Source organism: Styela clava, chromosome 5, assembly GCF_964204865.1.
Source record: "Styela clava chromosome 5, kaStyClav1.hap1.2, whole genome shotgun sequence".
Classification (NCBI taxonomy): Eukaryota; Metazoa; Chordata; class Ascidiacea; order Stolidobranchia; family Styelidae; genus Styela; species Styela clava.
This window is the reverse complement of record NC_135254.1, coordinates 6,935,815-6,958,466: the sequence shown is the minus strand read 5'-3', so window position 1 is coordinate 6,958,466 and position 22,652 is coordinate 6,935,815. Positions and strand designations below refer to the sequence as shown.

The 22,652-nt window shown below is 36.1% G+C and overlaps 2 protein-coding genes across 2 annotated transcripts in view; one reads left to right on the top strand and one right to left on the bottom strand.

The window, feature by feature from the left end:
- Window positions 1-884: 884 nt before the first annotated feature.
- Window positions 885-5,318, top strand: LOC120344812 (uncharacterized). Its single transcript, XM_078113106.1, has 5 exons — window positions 885-1,059; window positions 1,316-1,440; window positions 1,963-2,124; window positions 2,596-2,810; window positions 3,335-5,318. Exons 1-5 carry the CDS (start codon window positions 932-934, stop codon window positions 3,530-3,532), a joined length of 828 nt encoding a protein of 275 aa, XP_077969232.1. The 5' UTR covers window positions 885-931; the 3' UTR covers window positions 3,533-5,318.
- Window positions 5,319-8,104: 2,786 nt separating this feature from the next.
- LOC120343929 (poly [ADP-ribose] polymerase tankyrase-like) overlaps window positions 8,105-22,652 on the bottom strand; it is a 55,373-nt gene continuing 40,825 nt past the window's right edge. The window contains exons 45-57 of the mRNA XM_078112479.1: window positions 21,913-22,088; window positions 20,698-20,803; window positions 19,389-19,558; window positions 18,286-18,427; window positions 17,283-17,407; window positions 16,627-16,705; window positions 16,074-16,251; window positions 14,929-15,036; window positions 13,905-14,101; window positions 13,422-13,508; window positions 10,408-10,534; window positions 9,998-10,092; window positions 8,105-9,428 (exon numbers count right to left, since the gene is read on the bottom strand). Coding sequence (XP_077968605.1) covers window positions 9,330-9,428; window positions 9,998-10,092; window positions 10,408-10,534; window positions 13,422-13,508; window positions 13,905-14,101; window positions 14,929-15,036; window positions 16,074-16,251; window positions 16,627-16,705; window positions 17,283-17,407; window positions 18,286-18,427; window positions 19,389-19,558; window positions 20,698-20,803; window positions 21,913-22,088 — 1,689 coding nt within the window. The 3' untranslated portion in view covers window positions 8,105-9,329. The remainder of the gene's footprint in view (window positions 9,429-9,997; window positions 10,093-10,407; window positions 10,535-13,421; window positions 13,509-13,904; window positions 14,102-14,928; window positions 15,037-16,073; window positions 16,252-16,626; window positions 16,706-17,282; window positions 17,408-18,285; window positions 18,428-19,388; window positions 19,559-20,697; window positions 20,804-21,912; window positions 22,089-22,652) is intronic.

The window sequence follows — 22,652 nt, the reverse complement described above, 5'->3', positions numbered from 1 at the left end:
CTCGAGTCAAGTAACTTTAGAAAACTTGTTTTTGTCAGGATTTTAAATTTGTTTGTCTCGCAGTAGCAAAAATGAATTACATAGTAATGGGTGGGATTTGCAAAAGGCATAGGTTGTGAACAGCAGAAAATGTTTTTAGACTAAATAATTGATCAGAGTTTTTGCTTCAGAATGTATTTGTTGATTAATAGCTTACAGACGAGGCTGTTGTATAAGAAAACATCAGGCTGACTTGAACTTGCTAAAAATATAATGTCTTAATCTGTGTCTTTATATTACGATATGTCTCAACGTAAACTGAGCATAATCAATTGTCGTAAAATAGGTTGGTTATGAAATAGGAATGTGTATCCAGCGATGAATTAAAAAGTCAAGGAGAATGCAAGTCGAGCAAAAAAAAAAAAAAAAAATAGAAAAAAAAAATAAATAAAATAAAAAAATAAAAATGTACAGTTCAAACAAGTGAAACAATTTCAAAATTTCAACAATTTTATTCATGTGGTTCTTATATTATTATGATTTACTATTTTTTTTTACTCGGTATTCATTTATTCTTGAGTAATAATTATTTCACAACCACTGCGCTGAATAAATAAAAGAATATAGAACATAATATTGAAGAAAGTGAAACTGTTGTGATAATTTTATTCGATCAACGGTAAGAAAGGACTGTAGAAAAAATCCGAGCAAGAAATATACGCTTATATAATGTTTTATTTCTTGCGAAGCATGGTGTTTGCATGTAACTAGGATATGATAAGTTTAGCTGTGAAAGTTTATCATGATAAGAAATGACAATGTTCGCATATTTTATCTAAAAAATAATACTAGCCTGGAAATGCAGAGGTTTATATACTTTGTTGAAATATTAAACATTATGACCAAACAAATCTTTGTTCTTACAGATTTTTGTCGTTTAAAATAATCAACTATGACATCACCAATAGTCACGTCGGTGCTATTACTCTCACTTTCCATAGTCACGACTGGAAGGAGACAAGATAGAATTTGTTTCCAATTAGACAGTGTGGATGTGGAAGACCGATATGGCGAAAATCGGTATGTAGCAAATTAACGTTTTGATAATTTTACAAAATCTTACAAATATTAGAAGTAGCTGCAGCTGAGTATCATCTATAACAATTTCAACCGCTTGTTATGAAGGCTAAAACAATTAGTCTATAGTCTATAGTACCATATACCCTGCATTAAAGCTATTTTTTCTAGTTTTTGATCTAGAATCCCCTACCTATGGGTGAATGTGTACAACGTTCCAACGTTAAAAAAAAATAAAGACTAATACATTTATTTTTAGTGTTGAAACCATTCGAGGCGAAAGAGGCCCAAAAGGAGATAGGGGGATTACCGGGTCTAAAGGATCGCGAGGAGAAGTTGATTATGATGAACTTGAAGCCTTGATTAATGAAAAAGTAGAGAAAGGTGAAATCTACAAGATTGTTTCATTTGCTATTGTAGATCTAGATTGTAGACATTTTGGTCCAATCTTTAGATGAAGTTGAATTTATAACCTTTGAACTAGCGATATTGAAATGGACAGTTTTTTTTACGAACATTCGAGAGTTATTCCACGTTTTGGTGTACCAGCATTATGTCACACAGCCAAGCGTCTCAAGCATTTTTCATTGCCTTATGTCATATCTGCGTCGGAAGACATTGGTGTTGCGTCCACCAACAATCGCAAATCATTTCTCCGAACGTATTGTAATCAAAAATAAAACGCGAATAAATTAATAATATCAATCAGATAATATATTTTTTTTTAGTCAGAGATTCTTTGCTACCTGCATATAGGCTCCGACCACTTAGGTGGCAATTGAGTTTCGTCCCAACTTCATTTGGTTTGGGATATTTTTTTTAAACAAAACTAGCAAATGGATTATAATGTGATTTTGTTGTTAGTAGACAGTTGTTATGATTTTAATTTGTAACATTTGTGTTCAGCAATGGAAAAGCAACGAGTGGAAATAAACAAAACAGTAAATATATTGATGGGAAGAATAGAGGCATTAGAAGAGCAAGAAAGCACAAACACTCTTGCAGATGCAACAACTGCTTCATCCGTTCCACCGACTCTCTCTCCGCCTCCTGGGTTCACTGAACAAGGTTTGTTGCATCATACTATTGTGTAGTTTTGATTTTTCAATACTACCATTTTATATCTTCACTCCAACAGTGCTCTGTGCAAGCATCAACTGGAATGTAATGAACTACGATTTTCTGAAGAACCGTATCTTTGCGGTTGCACATTGCCTCCTTAGTGCCAATATAATTTATCCCGACGAATTAACCATAACGCAAGTACGCTTGATCATTTTAAAATAAAGCGAATTGTAGTATTATATTCAGATTTTATAACCCAACTTTGTAACTTTTAAATTACTGAATGATTTTTTGAGTAAGACAGAACGATTTATCAAGCCGTAGCTGTCATTCTCTCACTTTTAGATAATTAGTATGAGTGATTCACTTGGCGAGCACAATTATAAAAATCATCAACGTTGGATATTCAAATGTATGACGCCACACTGAGATCAATCATTCTGATTTAACAAATGCTAAATATTCAAATTACAGATATTGTGCGCTATGACGGGAAAATATTTATACCGTTGGCATCTGAAAAGGTTAGTAAACCATCAGCAATCGCTAAATGTCAAACACTTGGTGGAGAGTTGGCGAATATATACAACCAGAATCCTATGGACAAGATAATGACATTCATTCGCGACAACAAGTTGGACGGGGAATCATATAAAAGATTCCATCTTGGCATGACATACGACCCTATTGTAAGTTGAATATAAGATATTAATCAGTTTTTCTCCTAACTGCACATATCGTTTTATTTTATCGTCGCTTGAAATTCAGTTGTGACGTCATAATATCATGCAGTTGGTATTATTATGAGTACTTATAGCTGTTTCTCTCCAGATAAGGCTCTGTGTAAGACTTCACTCAGATTGATAGAGCCGTTATCATTTTTGATTGGAAGTTTGTTTTATTTATTTAACACTGATTGAGATAACTTCGGATAACTGGATAAACAAACCATGGCGCGCGAACCTTAATTTATGAAAAATGATGCTACTAAGGGGAAAGTTGGTAGAATATATAAAAGTTGATTATATACATATTTTAGGAATATTTAAATATTTTATATTTAATAACTTTTTTTTATATTCATATTCTACGTTATCTTCGGCATATGACGCCAATATAGCGAAGATAATGTTGACAAATCCCTTTACTTTTCGAGTTCAATAAAATTGTTATAATAATTTAAACACATAATATTGTTAACTTTTTCCTTCAGGATCAGATTATTAGTTTACGCAACGGAACTGAGATATCGCAAAGTGGTTTTAAATGGACCAGACCGTACCCATACAACGGGCAGAGTTATTCTGATTGGACAAACATGTTTATCGAGATTAACAAAGATTCAACAAGCCCATATCAATACATTGGCAACCACCCATATCTTAACAGCTACGTCTTGTGTGAAATTTAAAATTTTCATCTAACTGTTATTGCAAACCATCACATAAAAAGAATAAAAAAGATAGAGAAAAGTTTTCCGTGTAATTAATGATATCAATATAAAATGATTTTGAAACATAACGAAAGGAACTGGAGCAAAAACTTCTGTCAAATCGAAAAAATGAAAAGTTACGATTTCAGTTTGTATATTTGGGGTGTAATATGTAATTTCTTTCGTAAATTTTTACTGAACAAGCTATTCACTTTGATTAGTTATATTATTTATTATATGTGTTCAACAACTGATTAATTTCACAGTTTCACCTATGCTACCCTATATGTTATAACTAGCGTTGAATTACTTTCTTCGTTTATTCAAATAGTCATGACACATCCAATTACTTTAAGTAATTTTGAAAAGTAAAAAAATCACCAAATGTTGATTATTTTTTTAATTGGAGTTAACTTTCAAGTTCCGTAATTGTTTTGTCACAGTATATTCAGGGTAGAAATATGTTCTATAATCTTGTGCTCATAGTATTGGACATAAATATGTTGGCGCTGCAGGGTAGTGATCTTGAAATTTTCCCATACCCGCCAAGGTACAGTTAAATTGTTTAGGAAATGGAAAACCATTAGAATTTCAGTCTTTGTGGAAAGATTACCTCTTGTATAATAGTGTAAAAAGCGACTGGGCAAATCATTCGACTTGACATCTTGACGTTATGATCAATATCATTGCTCTTACAAATTCAGAGTAATTTTACGTTTCGTATCATAGCGAATATTCACATGACCCGACAGCATTCATGGGTTCGTTTCCTACATTTTTATTCTAAGAAAGTTTGCTTTGAAATACAAGTGTTTCATTAGTTTGCATCTCCTTCTACCATTATAAATCCGAAATACTCATTCACTTTATTCGAAGCAATTTTTACCCATCCAAAATTTGCTTCCTCCTTTAAAATAGGGAAAAACCCGAAGTTTTTTAATATTGGTCTTTCAAAATTCAAGTTGGGTTGTGTAGATGTTCGGTAGTTGTAACGGCCAAAACATTTTCAAAATGTATCCCCCTTTCCTAGTAGAAACACCCCATCACTTTTATATTTTAGTTTTCTTGAGTTTGAATCAATGTAATTTGTGATTTCTTTCCTTAAATGTATTTTTAATATGTTTTGTAGATGTATTTCAGGATTTTTATCATTTGAACAAAAACTATTAGAGCCATTAACATTTCACAGATTTTATTGTCCGTATAAGTGCGTCGATATTAATTGAGAAATAAAAAAGAAAACTCAAGCTTCCACTCTAATCTGAAAATTCCTCTTTTGTTAAATATAAAAATGTTTACATTTCACGATTTTTATTAAAATCTGAATTGGAATTTGATAAAAAAAAATTATGCTTAACCAGTTTCCATAGAAATCAAAATTTAGTTGTAACCTGATAAAAATGTAATATTTCCCAGTACATCTTCATAGTCCCCTGTCTTCTTGTGGAAACATGAAAATCAAATCTTAATCTTATTTACATTTTAGTTTACTTATGTTAAAATCAATGTAATATATGATTTCTTTCTTTCCTTTTTTTTGATCAAATAATTAAGTTTTATATCTTAGATGTGTTTTACAAATATTAATAATTTTGGAAAAATTGTTACAAATTTAGATTGGGCTTTTTTAGCATTATATTTGTGTCTCGAATAAATTGAGAAAAAAATTCTGATCGTCTAAAAGTGTTTGAATCTTTGGCAACGCTATTTGTTACTGCATTCATGTGTAAATATACATTAGAAATAAATCTTTCTTGCAAAGGTATTACTATTGTTTAAAGAAAACATCGATATAAGTTGAGCAAATTAAGATTTAAAACGGGACTGAAAAATCAGAAATAAATATCAGGGAAACGCAGAATCTATAAAAACAAGTAGAAAAAGTCTTGTTGTTCAACCGAAATTGAACAATTTTTTTATTACTCACTTTTAACGAGATCCTAATTTTCACCACAAGGGTACATCTTGTCATTTTCAGTTCTACAACATGGTAAGGTAAATTATTGCTTGATAGTCGTCATAAGCAGCGCCGGATTAACCATTAAACAATATAAGCACGTGCTTAGGGCACCAAGCAAAGAGGGGCACCACAGAAATTTTAGAGCAGAATTTTATATAGTTTATCGGCATTTATTAAAATATTACGAGTTCACCAGGCGAGTCAAACTTCAAAATGTTCGCTTATTTTTTGTCTTCACGTATCATATTAACCTTCTTTACTAAAAATGAACACTGAAACTTATTTATTGGACACGAAATGGGCCTATGAGTCGTTTTCTTAAATTGTTGTTGTTTTTCTTTCCAGTATTCACCTTGTTGCTGCATTTTTATTTTGAAAAAATTTCTATTCTCTTCAACAATTGGACCAATGAACTATTTACACTATGTGGCGGTTCCACGATCGCATTTCAACGATATATTGGTCAGTAAAGTCGGGAGTTTTTTGATAAGGTAGACCAGGGTGGTCCAAACTCTGTCATGCTGATACATTCCGTGCGGCTCACAGAACAATTTTAGCGTATATTTGTATATAACGGAGTAACGTTTTTGAGTTTTTTTTTTAGATATTCCAACTGGGGTTGGGATCCCGAAATTCAAACCCTTTTTCTAACGCTTTGTGCCTTTATTTTAGTAAAAACACTCCTCTGTTTACAAGCGTCGGCCATGTGACAGTAGTGACGAAACGCAGAGCCGACTTAACGCTGCGTAATCCAGTTTTTTTCCAGTTAGGCCCCGAAATACCAACTGAGACGGACTTGGTTGGTATTTGACGATGTCACTAAGCTTGCTTACGCTGCAAGTTTTTAAACTACTCAATATAACAATTCGTAATAAAATGAGTGTCGCAAGAAAGGTGACATAAGAGAACACGGCGGAAATGTATTTCCTTGCCCATCACATAGTGTGAGTAATATCTGTCACGAAAGAATATAATTTGAAGCGACATTAAACGCGAGATGCGCAAAATACAACGGTAATTAACTTTAAAATAACTGAAGGCTTTATATATCTTCTTTAAAAGAACGCCACCCATGCAACATGATAATAGTCTGATTAGAACTGTGAACTCTCGTTGTTTATTAGAATTAAAGTAAGTAAACTCGCGATATTTTGATCACTTTTGGGTTTTCTCCGACTTGCGGCCCGCGAGAGCTCCTCAAAAGTTTTTGCGGTCCTTCAACATAGCAACCTTGAACCACTTTGAGGTAGACTACTAGGTACCGGTAAAATTCCAAAGTACAGTTGTGACTTGTATCCTTTGGTATTTCGATTCACGTTGAGACTGGAGGCATGAATCTTTATTGTCACACTCCCTCAGGATTAGCCCAACCGATATTGCGTGTTTGCATATATATAATATCGGCAGTAAACGGCCGATATATATATCGGCTATATATAACAGTTAGAAAACCCAAAAATGTTCGTAAAAGTTGTTCTATTTACCGTTGGTTGTGATTATCTTTAATGGATAATACACTTATGTGGTTTATTGTTTTTATATTTAAATTACACATGAGGGGGGCACCAAAGTCTTCAGTGCTTAGGGCACCAAAGGGGCTTGATCCGCCCCTGGTCATAAGGGAAACCAGATGCTGCTTCTCAGCCTCGGCGTCAAATTGAGTCTAATACAGGGTTTCCCCAAACTTTATGTGTCACGGACCCGGATCCTAAGCCGTATAAATTTCTGTGCCCAACCAACGAGGAAGGGTAATGGGGGCTCCCGAAGTATGCGAACCAAGATGGCGGACATCGGAATGTAATACGTGTACTAAGTTAGGGTTAGGCCATAATTTTAGGTATAAATACTACGGGAGGCTCTTGGCTAGTCTTCGAACTGATAATAGGTCTAAAATAAGAAAAATTGGAAAAAAATTATCGCCTAACCCTAACCTGTTACGTTCCGATGTCCGCCATCTTGGTTCGCATACTTCGGGAGCACCGGGTAATGTTACATTTACAACATAAACTTGAGGTATAAGATTGCTCTTTACTGCACAATTTATCAATTCTCGGAGCAAAGTGTGACAAGCAAGTCCGTAGGTCCGACTCTACGGCAAGTCTCGGCCTGAATTTTATCATCATATTGGTAAGAGCTGAAAATCCGGTCTCGCATCGGTAGGTCGTTGCGAAAGGCAATAAAATTTCAATTGCATGCATTCGTCTGCAACGCTCAACCAAAAAAAAGTAATGGCTTTTTTACTACAAATCAATCATAAAACATCGACTATCTTTTCACATCGTTGCGGACCCCCTGTGCAGTCATCACGTTTTGGCTAAAAAACAGATCAATGAATTTGTTGACATCCCAGTTAGAATCTGTGACTCGTTTCATACCTGCTATAGGGTAAAAAATTCTCCCCAATTTTCGCCGCTATCAATAATCCTAATGCACACTTTTCTATGGCATTCGAGATTTAATTAGAATTTTGCTGACATTATGGTGGCGACTTCTTGTCCATATATTACAGTATTGATCAGTCATTTTGAATATTTCTGATCAAGCGCTGCATTGACCAAAAACACTCACACCTAATTCAGAATCTGACAAAGTGAAGCTTTTCTCTTGAATACATATTTCGTACGATTAACAATACAATAATTAACACAAGATGTGAAATGTTTCCACATATCAACTCAATCCAACATTCAGCACCAGAACGATAACAAGACATTGACAGAAAACATAGATTTCCATTAAAGTTTGAGCGAGTTAAGTTTGTTTGACTGAAAGTATAAAGATTACTGATAAATGAGTTGCAAGCAATCGCAGACATGCTAGGAACGTAATGTATATATATACATGTGTCGGCAGATACAGGTTGTCTTAAGTCTTTAATGAATTAAGAAGAATACCCGAATTAAGTTTGTGTGACTAAAATTATAAAGATTACTGATAAATCAGTTGCAAGCGATCACAGACGTGCTAGGAACGATATGTATATACGCATGAGTCAGCAGATACAGGTTGTCTTAAGTCTTTAATGAATTAGGAAGAATACCCAACTATGTGGCAGTGAGGGGAAATCGCCAGAACAAAATTAAGTCGAAGCAGCTATGTAAAAAATCTCGAATATACAAATAGAGATCCGAGCGACCAGCTTTTCCCTCGCTGTGCAGTTTAGGCAGTGCAAAATGCATGTTCAAGATTGACCAAACTTCACCAGTGAGAAGTAAACCTAATGATATATCAAAGTGGTTCTGAAATGTTGGCGCACGCTCCACAAAAGGAACGAAGATAATTTTTTGAGGGCCTGAAGCCGATTAAAAATTGAAATAGGTGTTAGATCTGATTTTGCCCCCCTTATTTTGGGGGGTTCCATCCTCATATTACCGTGTTTTTTACATAATACATAATTTTGCCGTACTATCTGTCATTTGTAGCTTATTGGTAGCTAGTTATTTTTGGGGAGGGACGAGAGACTTGACAAAGGAGGCGCAGCTTAAAAAGTTTTGGAACCACTGATATAATAATTTCAATCAACCACCGACTCATGGATCACTGTTGCACTTATGTTGAGCAGGAGCGGGTGCGACGAACCGGTTGATTTTTGTCTAGCGGCCAATTAAAGGCAAAGATTAGAATAATAAATTACAAAAAGCTATCAAATACCAAAATCCAATGTTAGAGGAGGAGCAACCCAAAAATTAAAACAAATAAATTGTCAAAATATGATTTTCAACAATATGTGGTCTCAATACCAATTGGAGAGACCGAGCATTTAATTGGGTTTGATTTCGTCTTTATATTCCATCACGACGAGAGAATTCAGGCCATTTACTTCGGCAGCTTCGAAGTACTGCTAGTTGTTGAAGTAGGTGAGACCGAGTGAGAAGTTTCCGCATCCGAATATCGAACCAGGTAGCGAAGGCAAACCTAAATAAAAACATATTTTTTATATCGTGTAAAGAATGATTTGTAAATCCTATCCCAACCCCTTGATCCAATCACAGGCATTATTACTTATCGATCTTAAGATCGGTAAGTATATTGATAGGTATTCGTCTGTATGTGTGTGTGTCTGTTAGATGCACGCGACATCTCACAAAAGCGAGATTGAATCTGCTCCAGATTTTGCATGTGCATTCATCTTATCTCGGACCAGAAGCCTATTGAATTTGGGCGAATTATGTCGTATAATTAGCGAGTTATCAATCAATTATTGATATAGTGATCTAGATTTCTGTAAAGCGAGAGAATTTTGAAACCCGCCGAGTGTGTGTGTGCGATGCGCAGTGCGCAAGTTACAAGAGCGGATGAATCGAAACTGCAGTTTCTGTTTTGGGGGATCCCCTAACTATCGATCGATAAGTCTTCGGTTTCCAACCGATATTCTCGTTTATCCTTTCTCTCTTTCTCCATGAAAATACTAAAATTCTGTTAAAAAACTATTATCTACAACTATGTTATTAGAATTGCAGTAACATTTTTGAATGGTTACCCACCTGCTCTTGACTGTACACAACATATTCATTGTAAGCATTCGACACGCCAGTCATATCCGGGTTTTTTATCTTTTCTCCAAGAGGAATAGCTCCACCTAGTGTCATTGGTAATGAAAAATGGTTAGAAATTAGCCTATGACAGTGGGTTTCGAGAAATGGCATGTGATAGTTTGCTTCTCGGAGCCAGGAAAAGTTTACAACCGAAAAATAATGTATTTGAAGCCATTGCCATTGATTTTTTTTTTTCGGAATCCAGGTGTTTTGTGAGATTGTAATCTCTTGTTCCTGTTATATGGCGGAGATTGACTTTCAAACTTAACAATTCTCAGTACGTATTAGCAAAGTAAGCAGTTATATCAGATTTTTGATCCACTTTAAGATAAATATGAAAAATCCTCATAAAGTCCTACCTTCTGGAAGAATTAGCTCATGACCGGGTTTTGGGATGTTTTTCCCGACAGCCATCACTGAGTTTGCAACTTCCATTTCTCCTCTCGGCATATCATCTCGTATTTCTTTCACATGTCCCAAAGCAACCTGCACGAGGATTAGAAAATGGCAATAGAAAGTTACCTGCGACAAACTATTGCTCTGTTGTAGTGTGGGTAGGGATGGGCAATATAGAATACCGAATCCGGAGGATTCGAATCCCAAAGTATTCGAATCCAACGGGATCCGATAACAGGATTCGGTTTCCGCCTTTCCGGCGCCATGCGTCAATTTTTGTATTTCGGGTTTCTAATTTATCAATTATAGGCGAGCGTTTTTCTCGCGTAGAAATCTCTCTCGTTTAATTAAACTTGCGTCTGCTCGCAAAGAACCCATAAATCGGTAAACATCAAACACTGTAATTTCAATCGGCATATTCAGGATAAGAAGTCGGCAATATAACCTCACGGCGAAGACTCTTTATTGCACCATTTTTGCGTTTTCCTTCTTTGCTATCTAGCTAGCGTTATTTGTGCCGACTCACTGGTGATATTTCGATAATCTGAATGCAACAATCTTTAATTGTTTACAGACGTGCCTTGCTTCAATTTAAATTGAATGATTTTTCGCGACCTACGAGTTTTCCAAAAAAATGATGCACGTAAACCAAAAGCCAGGCGTCAAATGTTATAACATTACTTGCGCTCAAATATTATTTACTAATAATTTTATTATACCATTTTCCGAAATACAAAGTTATATCGCAAAACGCGAACATCTGTCACATTCAAATTTCACTCTCAAAAGATTACATATTTTTCGGTCCGCTTCCATCGTTCAAGATAGACGCACGTTTGATCGAGTGTCTGTAGTATTTTAGTCGCCGATAAATTTTGAAAAAGTTGCCGTATCTGGCGAAGATAGTGACGTATTGAATTTGAGTAGGGCTAAGTCTGGGTAGATAATGATTAATGATAACATTTCTATCGTTCAAGATAGACGCACGTTTGATCGAAAGTCTGTAGTATTTCAGACGGCGATGAATTTTGAAAAAAGTTGCCGCATCTGGCGAAGATAGTGACATATTGAATTTTAGTAGGGCCAAGTCTGGGTAGATAATGATATGTAACGATAATCATAGAAAATGAGTTCGTCTTTAGATGTTATTACCTAATAACTAAGTACGAAATCGCGTTTACGGGAACTTGGTTTTACGTGTCTTGCTCGCACAGAATAAAAATTTGATTTTAATTGGTAGTGGTTAAATTTAATATTTTACAACGGCGCATAGGTTGCAGTGGCCACACGCTGGTTCTGCATCTAATTAATTCTCAGCGGGATTATAGTACACTCGACAGACTTACATTAATAATGATTCAACGCCGTTTCATGTCTATTTTGTATTTAACCGCTTATTATTAAAGTGCGTAAAGCGTGTCTTAGTTTAGCATATCAGTATTTATTAGTATTTCTTTAGGGATTACATACATTTGGAACAATTGAGGGCAAAAAATATTGTAATATTCCTAAATTTTATTGTCCTGGGAACTGCCTGTTTAGTATCAAATGAAATCCAATGTTCAGGACATTTCCAAATAAATAATACATTTATAGTAAGTAATACATTGCAATTTTTTAACATCTAAATCCCGCAATGTGGAAATTCCCACTATTTGAATAAGTATGAAAATAGAATAGGATTCGGTATTCTGGATTCGATTCAACTATTCTAGAATATTCTAGAACAGTAAATTATTCTACATTGCCCATCCCTAAGTGTGGGACATATTTTATATCTATTACTTATTACTTATCGATCTTTAGATCGGTAAGTTTGTTGATAGGTATTTGTCTGTCTGTTAGATGCATGCGATATCTCACGAAGACGTGGTTGAATCTGCTCCAAATTTTGCAAGTGCATTCATCATATCTCAGACCAGAAGCCTATTGATTTTCGATGAATTATGTCGTATAATTAGCGAGTTAATAATTAATTAGTGATGGGACAATCTGTGTCACTATGGAGTCATGAATCGAAACCGCAGTTTCGATCGATAAGTCTTCGGTCTCCGAACGATATTCTCGTTTTAGGAAGTATTGAATTAACTTATCCCACGCTAAAATTGATGTAATGCAAAAGTGTTTTGCGGCTGATAAGCTCCAACAAATATCAGGTACTAGCAAAGTGACTCCCGTAGTATTTGTACCAAAAATTATGGCCTAACCCTAACCTGGCACACATACTACGCACGCACACACATATACTCTTGGTTCACATACTTGGTACCCAGTAACCTGCCTGGCACTCCAGATGTATGTGTACCAATATGGAGGTAACTAATTTTCTTCACCTCCTTTACATAAAGGTTGTGTAAAGGGACGGAAGCCTACGGACTTACACAGACATTCCCCGAACTCGTAACCCTAACTCGTAACAGAACTAAACTAGGGTAAAAATTGGAAAAAAATTATGGCTCAACCCTAACCTGGTACACATGTACCTTCTGTGAGTATTCACAAAGCGACAATCTCATGCTGTAAATTTAGAATATCTAGATTATTTGATTTGTTTGCATCATGGGCAAAAGCAATTTCCGATATCATTGTGTGTAAGTGATTATGGGAAGAAGGCGTTTGATGTGTGTACTGTAAACAAAACAGAGAGAGGAATGCCTCGAGTATTCGTTTTGTTTTGAACATCTTCGGTCTCTGACATTTAATCAATGATAAGTTCTACTACTCATGTAGTGTGTGTACCAGGTTAGGGTTAGGCCATAATTTTAGTCCAATTTCCTTATTTCACTTCTATTACGAGTTTGGGGACTGTCTTTGTTAGCCAAGTGAATATACCCCTGTCAATAGGTTTCAGTCACTTTACACAACTACAATGTAAAGTAGGCAAACAAAATTAGTTACCTATATATTGGTACACACACTTCTGAAGCGCCCATTGTTGTGATTTTTAATGTCAAAATTTTCACAAAAAAGAGCATACCTGGCAAAGTAATAAATATTTCTTCTCTTTGTCCCACTTCTTGCAGTCTTGCATTGCACAGCAAGCCATATCAGACATGTATATACCCTGCATTATAGAACAAAAAATTCATTATTAGGAAAATTGAGAAAAAGCAGTTCAACACAATTAACCACGTTGTTCAAACGATACGTTTCCTATCTCACACAGGGTTTGTAAAAATCAGGAACCTATTGAAGACACAGTAGATGTTACATATCAGTAGATTAATTTTACAAAGAATCTCTATTTCTAGAAGAGTTCATTATTTTCAAGCAAAGTCTTGTAAACAGGAAAAGTCTATCATAAACAAAAAAGCCAAATATTTCACCGGAGGGGGTCTATCTGGCTGAAAGTTCTCTTATTTCAGGTTGAGTCAACTATTTTCAAGACAATGTCTCTGCTTTCCAAGAAAAAGGTTCAATTTTAATAAAATGTCTTGATATCAAGGTAAAACAATCGTACCTTGCCAAACTGCAGCAGAGGACCAATAGGTGGGGGCTCTGTCAGCATCAGTCCTTTGTGTAGAATAGACATCAAGTTGAGAATGTTAGTTCCGTGCCACAACATCTTAAAGTTACCGAGTCCTGTTGAAACCAAGTTTTCTGCTTCTCCTGGTCTGCTGATTCGATAGATACACTCCACTGTAGTTCCAGCAGGTGCTGCAAAAAGGTTGTGCGACATTATAAGTTGGAATGATAGTATTCAGCACCACTGTTCTAACCACTAGACCAGTGTTCTTCAACCATTTACTATGTGGTATACCTTTTCAAATTTTTATTTTTTTTGTATACCCCAAAAATAGCAAAGGTTATTCAATAAGTAGAAAAACTTGTTTGATAAAGTCATTACAGAACTCTTACCCTTGCGCTCAATTGACAAAAAAACGTAACATAGAAATTCATGTTAATTTTACGACTTTTATGAAGATTGTGTTTAGAAATTTGCAATAACTTTGAATTAGTCTTTTCTGTATATCTCTCCGCAACTTATTTATTTGCGTGAATAGGTTTCTACTAGCTCATAAAGTTCACCTCGCAAAATTCGTGGTCTAAAACATACTGTACTTGCGAATTAGTGTTTTTGATGTTTAATGTGTATCTGTTTTGAAAACACAAAACTAGCAGTAGTGTAGAGCAGGGCTACTCAACGATTTTTACCGAAGACCCGCATACAAAACTTCAAAATTATTTGGGTCCGGTCTTACCAGAAATTATATTTCGGCATCCTCAAACACGCACTTCAGCGGCCTATAAATGATTATTAGCTAATCGAGATTGTTTATTATGGTTTTATAGTTCTTTTATATATACTCAACTCTATAAAAGTCATTTTGTGGGGTTAATGATCCAAAATAAAGAATTAGGTGCAGTCCGAATTAAATACTTGAAAGGTCCATGTCTTGTACACCCGGGATCTGACTTGGGAATACAGTATACCAGTTGAATAACACTGCACTATGAAGAAATAAAACAAACGCGTAACTTACCGCTGTTATACAGATACTGCAAGATATATTGGGATTCATCTGACAATGGTTCCATCACTTTGACTCTACATCCAACTGACCGATATACATAGTCAAGAGGATTCATTTCTGTAAAAAGATAAAACATCAGATATCTATTCTCAGGCGCGCAGCCAGGGTTTTCAAAAGGAAGGGGGAGGTCAAAATCCGAACTTCCCATTGCCGTCTGTAACAGTCACGGTGATTACGCGCTCGTTAAAGGAGCCGCCTTCTCAGCGAATAATGATTTTTCTGTCGCGTAAAATATTCAATCTATTGCCAACTGCGCCACTGACCATTCTTTTCAAGTATAGCAACCAAGAATGTCCAATTTTATACAATTTGCGATCCTTGCCTTGTACGTCTCCACTTGCACAAAGGCACAAAGCAGGGGTGGGCAAATTACGATCCGCGGGCCGGATCAACCACACCGAAGTATTTCATCTGGCCCACTTGTGTCTGATGAAATTATGACTACAATTTTTATGGATATAAATTTTCGTTAAAAATATCAACGTCATGATACCTCAATTGTTACTTTTTGCTTCTTACTGTTTTATAAACGTTAGCCTAGTTGTTGTAAATAAACTGTTTTTCATACCAAGTTTATTATCTGTGACTGGCCCATTCAGAAAAGTAATTGCCCATCCCTGGCATAAAGCAAGGAAAAGTTATTAATCTTAATATATAGTATGTGATAATGAGCAATGGTTTCCCAATTCAAACATTTCCTATTTGTTGCATGTACAACTTTACATGAAAGATGAGTTATTAATGAAACATGTTTCTTATTGTGCCTGAACACTCAGCAAACTTTACGCAGTGATTGATTCTATGTCTTCATCAAAATATGTGTCTTTCATCACATTATTAAAGTCACATACGATTGTTAAAGATCTAATTCGAGAAAAAATATTCGATTCTGAAATCATCAGGTATTTGAAAAGCTCAGTCCTATTAAACACAATACAGAGCTTCCGCAGTATGTGCACCAAGATGTCGCACAACCTGAACATAGTATGTGTACCAAGATGTCGCACAACCTGAACATAGTATGTGTACCAGGTTATGGTTCAGGTTGTGCGTCATCTTGGTGCACATAGTACAGGAGCGCCCACAATACCAACCATTGATTCGATATTGAGCTCCGAGGAGAACTTTATTTGAAAACTCAAGTTCAATTAATCGTTGCGTTTGTTTCATGAGCTGATTGAGTGTTGCGACATCGCAGATTGAGCGAACTCTATCGAACAATCCACCACGTGGTGGCAGCAGACGAAAGTATTCTGTACTGAGTTGTTGAATCTGAAATTAAGAAATTCAAGAGTAAAAAATCTTCACTGCCGGGATATTCGGATCAAAGTGGTAAAATATTAGAATCAGAGGAAGGACTGAATTATATTATTTCCACCGTTTTAGAATTACTGGTTAAAGAACCAAATTAGATAAAAATAATTATCATTAAAATATTTATTATTTTAAGCAATTTCAAGGACATAAAAATTTGAAAAGTACTGTTCTAAGTGAGCCATGACAGCCATAAGCATTATACTTGACCAATTTTTTTTGCTTGAATTTCACGTTGATGCCAAAAGCAACAATGGTCAACAATACATCATTTTTATCTGCACTAGATTTCACTTGTGAAAGATAGTATGGAATATTCAATAATACATTCACCTTCTCCAAAGCTCTTTGTAATCTAATCTGATCCTGCGCATCTTCTAATTTCAATTCCTGCGTTGTCGCAATTAGGTCCCTGAAAACAAAACGTATTCAATAAACCCCGATGTTGCTGCTCGATAACCAGTATTGGTTTTCAACGCTACCCGTCACCCTGAAATGCCATTTTTATTTCTTTTATTTTGTCAAAAAGCGTATTCCATGTAAGAAGGAACAATGAGTCTCTTATAGTTTCATACTCAAGTACTTTTATTGGACTTATCCTTAACGATTTTTGAATATGTCATCCCTAACCCCCACTCGACTAAGTCACTCAAAAATTATGTCACCATGACACACAATCATGTCACAAGCTGCAAAAGTATTTTACATGTTCTTATGACATGGGTTGTTCGCTTTTACACAAGCTGGCTGTTACAGCATTGTAACGTCATAGACATAAATTATGAATTGGACTTGGGTCGAGGCTATACAATGCAAAAGGATTGAAATTTCTCGCACAGCCCAAAATAAACCAAGCTAAAAAATTGTTTTTCAAGCGGCATGCTATTCAAAATTGGTACTTCTTCGCAGGTCGTACAACTTTTCCTTGTGGGCCGCTGCATGCACACCCCTGTTTTATATGAAATAGTAAATTATCCAGTTGCACTCACTTAATTTCATTCAATATATCAACTCCGAGATTCAGTCTGTCCTTCTCTAACCTTCCGAAAGGCATGATATCGGGGTCTACATTGGTGCTGTCCTTGAGGGCTTCTTTCATGGAGTCAACACTGATCTGCAAAGTTTGAAAATGATTTGACAGGACTTAATAATTATCTCGACGGAGAAGAAACTGTTGAGATACCTTAATCAAATGGTAAACCCGCTTGTAAGGTTAAATATACAGTCCATGTCGGATATGGTATCGCTGGGAATGTACTTGCTATTATATCGCTTTGAACAAAGAACGCGATGCAAGGAGATTGAAAAATTCTCGCCACAAGTGTGCTAAAATGCATATGGGTAATATTTGTGTGCATATTATGCAATGCACGGAGAAGTATGTTACATAAATAGGCGCTTCAGAAGTATGTGCATCAAGATGGCAGACACCAGAACGTAGTATGTGTACCAGATTAGAATGAGGACATAATTTTATTCCATTTGTCCGGTTTTTAGTTCTGTTACGAGTTGGGGGACTAGCCAAGTGACTCATGTAGTATTAGTACCTAAAATTATGGCCCAACCCAAACCTGGAACACACATACTACGTTCCGGTGTACCCATAAATTATGTGTCAGGCACACGGTCTAAATCAGGGGTAGGCACGGTTTTTGAACCAGGGGCCAAAAATTTTGCCTACCCAGGCTGGCGGGCCACGTAAGTGTGACGTGAAAGTAACATTTTATGAACAATATTTACACTGTTACAAAAGCAAAGGTGGAAAACAATGAGCCTCGTGCCAAAACTAAATTTAATCGCAATGTCAACAAATTCCTTGAGCTTTTTTTTAGCTTAAACATCAAGGTTTAGTTCGGTTGTGGCAGCATCAGGCGGGCCAGATCGAACTACACAACGGGCCAGATTTGGCCCGCAGACTGTAGATTGCCCGTGTCTGGTTCAAATACATGAACTTTATTGACGAGTCATTTGGAAACATAACCATGTACTCACCAAGTCAGTGAAAGCTTCTCGTACTTCTTGGTCGAGTTGCGAAGCGATATCGGAACGAAGATCAAATTCCAAGTCTGCTACTCCTCGTTTTTGTTGAACCTCTGCTGCCACCAAATGGTACTTGCGAGTTTGTGGCTTGAAACTGAAAATCAGAACAAATACATTGTTTTGGACATGTGCAACTATTTTGAATGAATAACGAATGTGATGCTTTTTTACTTTGTGAAATTCGAAAAAAATATGCATGAATTTGATGTTTATATTATTATTGTGAACCTCTGAACCATGATTGTGTTTTCAAGACCTAAAGTAGAGGATTTTAATTTTTCACATTAAATTCAGATTCATGATTGATTGAGATCTTGCGTACGTCAAGATTTTTAGGGCCAATACTTTCAAAATCGGGGGAGCTGAAATAACGACCAATTTTTGTCAACTTAAGTTGAAGCCTTCCAATTGGGCAGGAGTTTAAAGTTGATGTGCAAATTTGGTTGGTTGTTATCCGCAGCTATGGATACAAATAAAAAATCAGTTCTCCCGTAGTATATTATATGTACCAGGTTAGGGTTAGGCCATAATTTTATTCTAATTTTTTTTGAGCTTTACAGTTGAACTGAGAACAATCTAACTATAATAAGAATCTGGGGGACTGTCTGTGTTAGCCAAGTGAATATATCCCCCTGCCCATAGGTTTTAGTCCGTTTACACAACTTGATGTAAAGTAGGCGAACAAAATTAGTTACCTCCATATTGGTACGCACACTTCTGAAGCGTCAAAATTAGATCCTATTAATAACAAGCCAAGGGAGGAATGTGTCAGAAAGGTTGGGAACTACTGCTTCATTCACATGCTAATGTGTAATTTTTGAACACTCCATTATTCATCGTTTATGTTTTCTGAATTTACAGATTTCCATCAACATGTACTTCGATTTATCTTATTTCAGCTTTATTACGAGTTCGAGGACTGTCTGTGTTAGCCAAGTGCATATACCCCCTGCCAATAGGTTTCAGTCCGTTTACACAACTTGATGTAATTAGGCCAACAAAATTAGTTACCTCCATATTGGTACACACACTTCTGGAATGCCAAAAAAACTTACTTGTTGACATTTCTCCATTCATTCCCAGTTTTTAGTTTATAATATTTTGCGAATTCGTTGATCGCATTGACCGGGGTTTTGAACGGGGAGGTTTGCCAACTGCCACGTTCTCCTATTGTTCCCCAACGTGTGAAAAACAAGTAAAGATGTCGTCCTTTCTGGTGAATCACCTGGGTAAAATATGAAAAAATATTGATACAGGGATCAATGAAATCAGAACTATTTCAAATGCATGCTTCAAGGTAAAATATTTCTAATGTTTATCATTTCTGTTTGTTAGCGACGGCCGTAGATCCTTACTCGTAACTCTTACTTGTAAATTCATGTTAATAATGTCTATATTGCTTTTCATGCGTCGTGATTTGTATTAATGGAAGGGATTGTTGTCGGGAGTTTAAGAGAGTCCCTGAGTCAGCATAAAACAATTTCCTTTGATCGTCCACAACGCGGTTAATTTCGATAAGAGTCCTTATCACCGCCCCTTAACGGATAACATATCCATATCGTGAAGGTGATTAAAAGTCGCGCGCCGTTAATTGCCTCTACAGCGAAAGTGCACCAAATAATAAAGTTTTCACCACAAAACAACTGGCCGTAAATCGACACTGTTGCTGTTATATAAAAGAAACACAAGCGAAAACAAACAATCACAGCCTGTACAAGCGTCACGTGTTAAACAACCAATCACAGACTGTACTAGCCATCAGCTGTATGATAAGACAATCCACTTTCACAAGCGAGTGTGTGTGTGCGTGCACGCTTCTTATTGTGAGAACTTGGTATGGTTTGGAGCTTTTGGAATTACCGGCAAGTCAGCATAATATCATCTCGTTGCATGATCAAATTCTGATAAGTGAAGGTACATATACTACGGGAGTACCACACTAGATATACTAATATTTGCTAGTTAATCTCAAAATTTATTCACAGTATTGAATTATTTGAAACTGAATTCAACAGAAGACACAGAAGTTGGAAATAAATGAAAGTTGTTGGAGCGATTTCGTTGATTTGTGATATTTTGAAGCCTTGGTTCCCAAAAGTTGAATGGTGAGGCACGCTCCACCAGGAAGGGCATAGCGACTTTTTGAGGGATCATGGAGCTTATCAAAAATGAAAATATTTGTCAGATTTGTTATTGCTCACATTATTTTGGATATTTACATTTCTTTATTTTGAATATTTACGTCCCATCCATGTATTTTCAAACATACTTTTGCTTTACTATCTGTTATATGTAGCTTATTGTTAGCTAGTTATTTTTGAGGTGGGCGCGAGACTTGACAAATTCTAAAAGGGGGCTACATACCTGTATTCTGAAGAAGTTATACTGCACTACACCGCCTTGCTGGACATCGACAGCCGTTAGGAAAACATCACACGGACGATTCATTGTGGGATCGATCACTATCTCTCTGAAAAGATAGAATTTAGTTAGAGAGAAAGATCTTACCAATGCTGTCAAGATCTATCCTACATAGTCTATCAGAGGATGTAACAAATTAGCAAAGCAACACCGGAGTTGAAAATTTGAGATAATAGCTCAATAAGGTGTCTGTAAACTTTGTACCTTGTTTCAAGTGAATGAATGTGACGCAAGAGAGCACCAGACGCAAGAGAGCACCATTGAAGCCAAAACATTGAGGAAATACCAGAGCGCCTGTCAGTGCTTGTCTATACTTTAAAATTTAGTGAGTTTTAGTTTCAGTGATTATGTGAAAACACTTTACCTAACAATAAAAGTTAAAATCATTATGTATCAGTGCATTCCTTGCATTTAGTTTAAGTGAATAATTAAAATCGTCTAACTCATAGAGTTTCGATACATAGCCAGGCAATGATAAAGATGAACAATTATTAAGGTCCACTCCCATCTGCTATTTACCATCAAACTGCTTTTTCAATTTCACAAACGAAGCATGTTTATAACTTTATTATGTGAAAAACAACGAGTTCAGCAAAGTGAAAACAACTCACACAAGAATTCCAAAAATTGCACAGTCCGCCCTTGCACCCATTAATAGCTTTTGAATTCAATTTATTTCACAAACAAACATTTGTTTATATTTTGACTATTGGAAAAACGGTCAGTTCAGAGAACATAAAGCTAACTACAATTGAAGATAGTCATCATTACATATCAGGGAAAACTTGCACTCTGCTTGAGCAGATGTGTACAAACACCTCACCCAAGAATTCCAAAAACTAGGTAGGGGATGTTAATAAACATGGAAGATTCAGATTCATTACAAATCCAATGACCACCCTTCAGCCCTTGAATGGCTCTTTAAATCTATTTCACAACCAAGTGCAACACTTGTTCATAATGTTGGAAAAACAATCAGCATACCTCCAGGAGTATGTGTACCAAAATGGCGCACAACCTGAACATACTATGTGTACCAGGTCAGGGTTCAGGTTGTGCGCCATCTTGATGCACATACTTCGGGAGCGTCCAATCAGCCTATCTATATGAAGCATGTTCTCAACGATATCCGCAAGTAGAGATAATCATTCCTCTCACCCAGTTTCTCTAAGTCCAGACAAAACATCGGGTTGGGGCAATGGTCGCTCGACTTCATTTTCTAATTCATCTTCTCTGATTCGATCGAGTATTGTACCTGCGTCCACTTCATACATTGGTTGGGAAGTTTCCCAATTCTCTTCCTGAATTTCTGCCGTGATTTGCATCGGTTTTTGCTGAAATAAAGAATCAGTTGAGGCAGCTTTTTTCAGCTGCAATTCTTTGGCACCATAGGGTTCAGTCAGCACAGTTCAGGGTTTACATACAAATCTGTGAGCAGATATTATTATATAACAGGGATGGCGAACCTTTTTCAATAAATGGGTCAAAAATCATATTTTTATCGCGGAACAGAAGAGAGTGGGTCACAGATATTTAATCAATGTTTGTAAACTTCTGAAATCTAATAAGCTTCAGTTGGTGTATCAGGGATTTTTATGGCACTCGATTTTAGTAAATTAGAGTACGAAAACACGCATACAGGTTACTAAATACGTTTAGGCTGATGCGGCAAATTATCCTACGGTTTCAAAGAGTTCGATCAGCTTTAAACCCAGTTGGGGCACTTTTACACTGCCCCATTGTTATTTCAGTTCGCTAGGTTTTTATTTCAAGTCTGAAAGCTTTTGCTTTTTCAATGGCCTTGTAGCCGGGAAACTAATAAAATGCAAAGTAGCATCTAGTTCTCGTATAACCCCTAAAACAGTCCGCAGATGCACTTTCGAAAGAGACAAGACGTT

Excerpts from the sequence above, each read along its gene's own strand:
- LOC120344812 (XM_078113106.1), top strand. The coding sequence starts at position 932 with ATGACATCACCAATAGTCACGTCGGTGCTATTACTCTCACTTTCCATA. Across the intron at positions 1,060-1,315 it reads GACCGATATGGCGAAAATCG|TGTTGAAACCATTCGAGGCG; the intron begins GTATGTAGCAAA and ends ATTTATTTTTAG. Across the intron at positions 1,441-1,962 it reads TAATGAAAAAGTAGAGAAAG|CAATGGAAAAGCAACGAGTG; the intron begins GTGAAATCTACA and ends ATTTGTGTTCAG.